The sequence below is a fragment of the Halichoeres trimaculatus genome, unplaced genomic scaffold (genome assembly GCF_033239565.1).
Source record: "Halichoeres trimaculatus isolate MK-OKI-2021-1 unplaced genomic scaffold, fHalTri1.1 fHalTri1_scaffold_19, whole genome shotgun sequence".
Classification (NCBI taxonomy): domain Eukaryota; kingdom Metazoa; phylum Chordata; class Actinopteri; order Labriformes; family Labridae; genus Halichoeres; species Halichoeres trimaculatus.
This window is the reverse complement of record NW_027437197.1, coordinates 17,564,965-17,573,671: the sequence shown is the minus strand read 5'-3', so window position 1 is coordinate 17,573,671 and position 8,707 is coordinate 17,564,965. Positions and strand designations below refer to the sequence as shown.

The 8,707-nt window shown below is 43.5% G+C and overlaps 1 protein-coding gene across 2 annotated transcripts; it reads right to left on the bottom strand.

Annotated features, from left to right (window-relative positions):
• Positions 1–251: 251 nt before the first annotated feature.
• On the bottom strand, positions 252–6,549 carry slitrk5b (SLIT and NTRK-like family, member 5b). Of its 2 annotated transcripts, none has more exons than XM_074695390.1 (2): positions 6,303–6,549; positions 252–5,797 (listed from the first exon to the last, which is right to left on the bottom strand). In XM_074695390.1, exon 2 carries the CDS (start codon positions 5,734–5,736, stop codon positions 3,130–3,132), a length of 2,607 nt encoding a protein of 868 aa, XP_074551491.1. In that variant the 5' UTR covers positions 5,737–5,797; positions 6,303–6,549; the 3' UTR covers positions 252–3,129. The 2 variants fall into 2 exon arrangements, with proteins under 2 accessions (XP_074551491.1, XP_074551492.1); XM_074695391.1 differs by having other exon boundaries at positions 6,312–6,549.
• Positions 6,550–8,707: the final 2,158 nt, after the last annotated feature.

Sequence of the window (8,707 nt, the reverse complement as noted above, 5' to 3'; positions counted from 1 at the left end):
CTAAAACTTAAGCATGGTTAAGTACCAACTACTCCACCATGATGATTATAAAACTCAGCCCTCTTTCTTATTTCCCATTCGCCTAATTGAAACCGTGAAAATGGGTTTATCTGAACATTTAACAGGATATTGTAATTTTTGTAATATTCTGAAATTGCCTTTGGGGTTTAGTACAACATTTGAAGCTCTGTTCTCCCGCTGCACGCTGACATTTACTGCACACGCCATGTTTTGGAAGGGAACACAAAAACAAGGTTATACCAAATGAATGCATATCTTTTATTCATCAGCTAACAACTAAAGAAACAGCACATTGTTGATATATTTACCCCACATACTCAGAGTCGCACTGTGTTTTTGCAATAAGAGACCAGTTTTTGCTTTCAGTGCCGATGCGAGTTTGCATTGAAATGCTGATGAAGTGTTCTATTTACAAATCTGAGAGTCTGACATAGAAAATTACTGTTTCATATGAAATCCAACAAAGCAACCATGAGAGTAAGAGTAAGACACTGACTGGACCTGTTCTTTGCACATAAACACAGGACAGTTACATTTCAGTTGAACACATTTTTGGATTATCAGTGTTTGTATTCGTATACGTGACAGAAATCTGCATTTGGTCATTGATTACAAAAAGAGGACGACATTTTACAAATTTCTGTTATTTACAGTAAAAACTGTCCCAGTACACAGCCACCTTTGCAAAATTGGTAAAAAGACCCATCATGACAAATAAAAGTGGATACAGTTGGCTTTTCTTCCCCTGGTGTGACGTTGAATCTTCTAATTTGTTAAATTGGCTGTACAAAATTTAAAATCCAATTTGGCTCAGAAGTGACAAAAAAAAAAAGCAACACAACTTTGGTCCCTTTTTACAAGAAATTTTGTCAGGAGTATCTGTCTGTGCACAAGTGTTTGCACCATTAACTTTGTTCCTGTTCAAACACAAGCAGCCCTGCACGTCTCAAAGTAAAATCCTACGCTCCGTCATGTCGTTTTCATTTGTTCTGATGACTTCCCAAAGAGCACTCGCAGGTCAAGTGACAAGATAATCACAAAGTGACTCTAGAACATATAAAAGGCAACAAACCAGGCCTGCATTCTGGGTAAAAGAATGACTAATACTGCAGTGTAATACATGATGACATGCAGACAGGATCCAGATGCACCGTACCCTCTAATTATCTGACTTAAGATGACAGCTTTAGAGCGTTATACTGCATAGGATGTGAATTCAACTCTGAGGAGGAGTCAGATCTCTGAGCTTACACTTTTGACCCAGAAATTGTTCAGACTGCATTATGGCTGAATGATATGCTGGGATTGTAGAGCATAGGACATATTTATGCATAAAGACCACTCTATTCATTCATTCCTTGTGCTTTTCATCTAACAGCGAAAGCTCATGGAGACCTTTTTGCACCTTTCTTTACATTACCCATCAGCCCCCTGTGTGAAAGAGGGAGAAAGTGAGACTGCTGATTGCAGTGAAGTTGCCACACTTGGAAACATTTCATACCCACGCCAAAGAGATGAAACAAAACAAATCCGGCTAATGAGACAGTGTTTTTCACACTTACGCAACACACATGAATCCTCTCAGTTAACCCTTTCACTGCCTGATGTTTCAAACACATGAAGTAGAAAAAAAGAGAAGGGATGAACTGTTGGCTTTTGTACAGATTGTCCATACATACTCTTTATCTATGCATAGTGCAAGACTCTATAGCATGTGTAACTTTGATATATGCATTTATCAAACCTACTTTTATGGCTATGTGCCCGTGTTACCAAACTGTGCATTTCAGAACGTGACATCATTGTTGACCTGTAGAAGTCAATAGTGCATTTTTCACAAAAGAAAAACTGAAAGAAAAGACACATTTGTATAAAAATAGTGATTTACAATGCATCATATGGAGAGACTGTTAGTCAAGCAGGGGGATATGTAGATGTGATATAGACTCTTATATTGCACGTCATGTCAAATGCATTGCAACTGGGTCAATGAGTGATTAAGAGGATGTGTAAATACAACAAATCTATCTGAGGGTCAAATTTTGCATATTGTCTTACTCTTTGTACTCACTAATTTTTAACAATATGCTTCTAAGCTTTACGACCAATTGTGAAAAATGATAGAGTCCTGTTTCCTAACCCTGTTTCAGTTGCAATCCATCCGAGCACAATGGGATTATAGTACCTTAGTTACATTGCAGAGTACAGTTTCAATACATAAATATTTAACTCAAAAAAGTGCAACATGTGTCCACAATCCACAAGTGCAGTGGTTTGGGAGTTGTTGAGGCTCTGCAGGCTCACCACCACCACCGCTGACTCTCACAGACTGCAGTACTGAGCACTCGGTCAGTTTAGTTTTAAGAGACATGAAATATTCTCTCAAAAATCTGCATCCGAGATAGGCAGAGATTTACCAGCCTCGTAATCTGTGATTTAAAGTGTTACACCCAAATTTATTTTATGACCCCCCGTGCATCAATGTGATCATCCCAGAGCTGTGCATTTTGGGAGACAAACTGCACCACTAAATCTGTCAGTTTTCACTACAGCAGACTTTCCATAACAGATGTGTAGGCCACGTGACTCCTTTTTTTTAAACACCTACACCCAGGTCCAAGTTGCGGAATTAATTCAATTTATCCCCATGTTTGAGTTTCAGTGAGAATAAATCAGGAAAGACAGAACTGGGAGCAGTAAATACAACTGTAAAAAAATCCTGGTTTATGCGGGGATTAGAAGAGATATGCTCCGTTCATTAACACTCGTGAACTGTGAATAATCTGAGGTGAAATCTCAGCCTCTCATTATTGTCAATGAAGCAGCTTCAGGGTGTATTTTATGGCGCGGTGAGTCATAAGAGCCCTGAATCTCTGGTTGCTTGTTTCGTATTTACAGATTCAGACCCACTGCGTTACACCACAGGGATCAGGGGTTAAGTGATTCTCCGATGAGCAGTGTTCCCCTTTATTATTCAGTCCTGTATGGCGTGATACTAAGAAATTCACACAGCAGCTCTCAGAGTCGCTTTCATCATGGTCTGTTTCCTGATTAAAATGGTTACATTACATCAGTGCATCTGTGCGGGCCATCCTGTGGCAGAGTCTTTCAAAACTGTGTAAAAGTTGTTCGTTTTTCAAGAACCTCCAGATAGTCAGGGTCAATGTGGAGCTTTGCTTTCAGTTCCCAGTACTCACTCCTGTTGGGCTCCACATAAACAGTACTTGGTGCTGTACAGTACAGTATTGTCTGTTGCACTCTGTCCGGTGGAACGTACTGATGCCTTGCATCAAAGTCTGAGGTATACTGACTGGACGAGGGTGTCGTATGCTTGCATGATGGTAATGTATTGCTGTAGCGTGTGTGCTTGTCAGGCTCGAGTACGTCTCTGTAGTAACACAGATCATCTTGGTGGGGGGTGGAGGGCTTATTAAGAGGCTCTGGAGTCGCAGCACTGTATTCTGAGCTTATCACATTACTGGCTGCCTCTTCATCTGAGTTCCCCAGAAAAGGGCCGCTTAACTCGTCGAAGTCTCTGAGTCCTTCCGCTGACTTGCTGCTTGTTGGAGTGTGGGCTGTAGTCCTGCACGAGGACTCCGCGGGAGGTGGGATGTACTCGTATACATGCCCAGCAGATGTCCTGACTTTGGGAATGGCTCCCTTTTTATAGAGGCCGTACTCCATGTTAAGGGAGCTGATGCAAGCATTCATCGAGTTATTCTGCTTGTTTTGACTCTTTTGTCGTCTCTTTTTCATTGCCACGAACATTCCCGCAGCCACAAACACGGAAACAATGAACATGAGGAGAAGGGCAAGAATCATCACAGATAAAGGGATGGTGCTGTAATATGTGTCTGAGTCCAAGGATGTTTCTATGGTGATAGTGCTGCCAGGAAAAGATTCTTCAGAGGGTGGGATCATGGAGGCAAGTATCTCAGAGTTATTAGGGCAGAAATTAGCTGTCTTGATGTATCGCATATCCTCCCCTGCGAGCTTCTTAGGGGAGCCACAGATGACATTGTTTACAACCGTGCCTGTGCTAAGCTGCTCAAGCCACATCTTCAACTCCAGTATGCTGCAAGAGCAATCCCAAGGATTCTCGTACAAATCGACCTGCACCAGAGCTGTAAGCTGATCTAAGACCCCGCTAACCGGGAGATACCTCAGGTGGTTGTTGCGAAGGTTTAGTCTGGCTAACGTCAGGCCGCTAAATGTTCCTACTGGGAGAGTTTTTAAGAGATTGTTGTTCAGGAAAAGAAGCTGAAGTTTGGGAACGTTCTGAAAGGTGTCAGCAGAAACTTCTTTGATGACGTTATACTCTAAATAAAGGAACTGCAGACTCTCTAAACCATAAAACATATCGGCAGTTAGACGGTCGATCAGATTCCCATTAAGGTAAAGTCTCCTTAAATGAGTTAAATCACCAAAAGCTCTGTCATGTATGCGAGCAATGCGGTTGTTACCAAGATGAAGTAAATCTAATCCAGTGGCTTCAGTGAAATCTGAGCGACGCACCACCGGGATGTAGTTCCCTGTTAGGTACATCTTTTTGGGATTGTAAGGTTTGGGCTCTAAGTCGGAGATATGCTCTATCTTTCGTTCCTGGCAGTTCACATTCAAACCAAGGTCTGAGATTTGAAGATTGCAGGTACAGGCAGCTGGGCAGTCTAAAGGCACAGGAGATTTGGTTTGATAAGAAATGATCTGGCCATAGTTCTGGGGTTTGTTTGACGGGCTGCGCACAGTCGGTCTTGATTTTAATTTTCCTGACTGGCGTGGTCCCTTGGTGGGTCTTGATGAGGACCGTGCAATCCCAGATGAGGTTAAGGAAGCCGTGACTAAAGATGGCGGTGTCCTATGGTATGCATCAGTGCTCAAATGTGGCAGTGGTGGCATTTCATATTCAGCAATCGCTCTCCTCGGGCATAACTCCTGTTTTGAAACCTCATCGAGATCTCTCCCATGGAGCCGGAAAGGAAACTCGCAAACAACATCCCCGACCAAAGCTGTGTAGGAAATGCTCTCCAGCCAGGTTTTAAGAGCTATTAACTCACAGGAGCAGTTCCACGGGTTCTCCTCCAGCTGCAGCTCCACCACACTGTTCATGTGCTCCAGCAGACCCGAGTAGGGGAGCACTTTGAGCTGATTCCCCCGCAAGTCCAAATGAGTCAATGGCACATACTGGAAAATGTTCACAGGCAGAGCTGATATTAAGTTGTCATTCAGGATCAGGACCTCCAGTTGCCGGAGTCTGCTGAAGGCATTGGGCGCCACATGAGTGATGGAATTATAATCAATTTGAAGATACTCCAGACTCTCAAGTCCAAAGAAAAACTCTTCCTTCAAGGCATCGATTTTGTTATTGTTGAGATGTAATCGTTTTAATCCCTGAAGTCCATTAAAAGCTCCAGCTTCAACCTCAGATATGTCGTTATTTCCAAGATGTAGTATTGTAAGTCCTTTGTAGTCGACAAAATCATTGGCAGACAGCTTTTTCAGCCTGTTCCCTGTAAGCAGCAGATGATACTGAGGGAAGTACACCGGGCTTATGTCTGAGAGACTTTCAATTCCTCTGTTTTCACAGCTCACTGTCAGTATCCCCTCTCTCTCCTCACAGGCACACAGTCTTTGACAAATCTCTCCATAGCTGCCAAACATCTCCACAGTGCACACTGACGTTGCACTTAGCAAAACACACGTAATCCAAAGATGCATTTTTTCCCAGCAAAAAATGACGGCCAAGCTCACAGTCCGGCTAAGAAATCCTCAATGTCATCTAGAAATAAAAGACACACACATGGTGATGTCAAACAGTGGGCAGTGAAAGCAACTTCCACACACACACACACACACACACACACACACACACACACACACACACACAAACACAGACACACACATATACACAGAGCAAGCTGCAGCCTGCATGAGTCAAAGCTTCATTTGCTGTTACCCAGAGGTAACTTCTGGCTTTGTTGGCTGCTGATATAAAATGGCTCAAACAAAAGAGGGCAGAAAGCAACTCCTTCAAGCTATGAAAATAACAAAAAGCAAGGTCAAAGCGAGACATAAGCAACAAAACAATGCTCCAAATACTGCTGTGAGGGGGAGGGAGGAAGAAGCCGTATAGTGTTTGCTAGTTAAGACATGAGAAATGCAATTAGTTTGAATGGAAAGCTATGCAAATTAACACATTGTTGGCTGGGGGACTGAGCATCACAGAGCACGCCTTGTCAGACAGGAGACAGCCTGCATAATTTGTGTCTAACTCAAACACATACCTCACGCACATTGATGAAGATGTTGGCTCGTTAGGTGTTTCGGCGCGTCTTTCATCTTTTTAATCCGTGAAAAGCGAAAAAGGAGGAAATGGGGATCTATTTAACGGGAGACGGGACGCGCACTTCTCCGACGCGCCGATGAGGACGCGAAGAAACGCTGATCAACCATAACTGCCAAGTGTTTCTCTTGTCGGAGGAGACACGGCTATGCCTGGTAACAAAGTTGCTTACTCCCCCTGTCTCTCTCTTTCCCTCGCTCTCTCTGTATCTCCCCCTCACGCACGCACGCACGTAGGCACGCACGCACGCACGCACTACCCGGCGGTCGGGAGGTTGTCAAGTCATTTCATGCACAAAGAATCAGCTCACTGGAGCATCCTACAGAGATACTTCCCCCTCAAAAGATGTTGACCTACCTAGTGGAGACACGTACCCGAAAAAAAAAAAAATAAAGAAAAAAGAAATTAATAATTCACTGGAGTAGGCGCGCGCAACTCAAGCGGTCTCTTAAACCGCTTATCATGTTATTCATCCTGGGAGAGAAAGAGCGTAATCTGTCAATCTGAAGCTGAGGAGAGAGTAAAACAGACTAAAACAAGGGTGACAATGAGTAGGTTCTGACCTGGTGTGAACTCATTACGTGCAACATCACACTGGGAGTGTTGTTTTGAATACAACATCAGAGCTATTTTTGGACCTCTCAGAAAAAAAGAAAAAAATTAAAAGATACATATGAATCTGTCCACAGGGTATCCCCCTTTTTCCCAAATCTATCATGCAGGTCAAAGGTCAGGGTTTGTTATTGCGCAGTCAAAATTCAGGTGACTGTAAACCTCTGGGTGAACTGTCACAATGATCCCACTTCAACCCTTCAAAAGCAGCATGTCACTGCTGATATATCCTGTGCGGTACACCCGTTAATAAGCATGTCATCCACTGCCTGAGCTCCCCTCAGGAAGGTTGTGTATTGATTATCTCTTCCTGCAGAAAAAAAAAATAGAAGTACAATCTCTCAAAATAGGCGCACAACTGCCTGTTGGTTTATTCAAATTAAAGACAGGAGTCACACAGAGTGCATTTCCACCGAATCTTAATGAAAACCAAACAGCCCTGATATGAGTTCACGGAGGTGTAATTAGAAGCAATTATTCAGCTCCTTCCTGTTTAATATATCAGCTTTGGCATCTGAACTTGTGGTGTTGCATACAAAGCGCAGAGGAGGTTTAGTCATGGTAGCAGGAAGGTAAAGTGAAAGATCAGCCGTGTCCCATCCCAGCCCGATGTGCCATCACTCATGAGGAAACATGTCAAGTACCGCTGTATACGGCCGTGTCCTCGTGGAGCAGTATCCATCATCCTCTCCACTTGGCTCTGGCTCACATGGGACGAGAGCAGGCGCATCAGGGACACTGCCTGTGGCTCATATTAAAGAGTATGAGGACTGTATTCATGCTGCATGCGATTCATTTGTGCTTCTGTTTCTTCTGCCTTCAGAGGTTTGCGCTGCATATTGGTGTAGAGCTTCAGCACTGGATGAACCCCATCATTACACCACTACTTCTGCATATATTAGCATTTATGTTTGATGCTAATTGTGCAGCTGGTTTATATCTTATTTGGCCCAAAATAGCAGCCGCCCCCAGTGTCTGATGAGAAAGATTTTTGAAATTAATCAAATATTCCTTCAGATTATGTTGCAGGATTTTGCGTGTTTACGTCTAGTGTGTGCACACGTTTGCCTCTGCAGCGTGGTAATCCATGTTCAGAGGAACCATGAGGCACACACAGGCAATAGCATGACACGAGTCTCATTGAGTGTCTCTCTAAGTCTTCCATGACACTGAACATAATCTCCACCAACTGGGAGCGCTCCCTCAGCACACAGACACGCTCACACGTGCACCTGAGGAATCAGCATAACAAATGACTGCAAGAAAATGATGATGACTAACAATTATGTGCTCCAAGGTCAGGCGTGCACAAATGAAGCTGGAACCGTGCCACGGAGGATGATGGGTACTGCCTCAGATATATGTTCCTTGCAGATGGTGCGTCCTCTCTTTGTCAACTGTGTCCAGCTGGAGCTTACAAGAACACTCGGCAACCAAGTGAACTGTTCTGCCATAGTCTGGCAGGAACATTGCTGTCAGGGGCTCCCACAAGCCTTTGTTGCATCAGACTGGATGTGACACAGCACACAACAAGGCAACACAGATTCTTCTGAGACCTTCACGCCAGAACGTTACACATTATTATGTATGATATTACTCTTTTCAACTTTAAAGCTCAGGATATTTGCGCAAGTGACCTATTTATAGAAAGCAAAAGAAACAAAACACTCCTTTGATCGTCGGTTTCTTGCTTATACCTTGCCAAGGAGTTAAAAATGAGTTTGCAGGCCTGTG

Coding starts and splice junctions, on each gene's coding strand:
- slitrk5b (XM_074695390.1), bottom strand. CDS start 5,736: ATGCATCTTTGGATTACGTGTGTTTTGCTAAGTGCAACGTCAGTGTGC.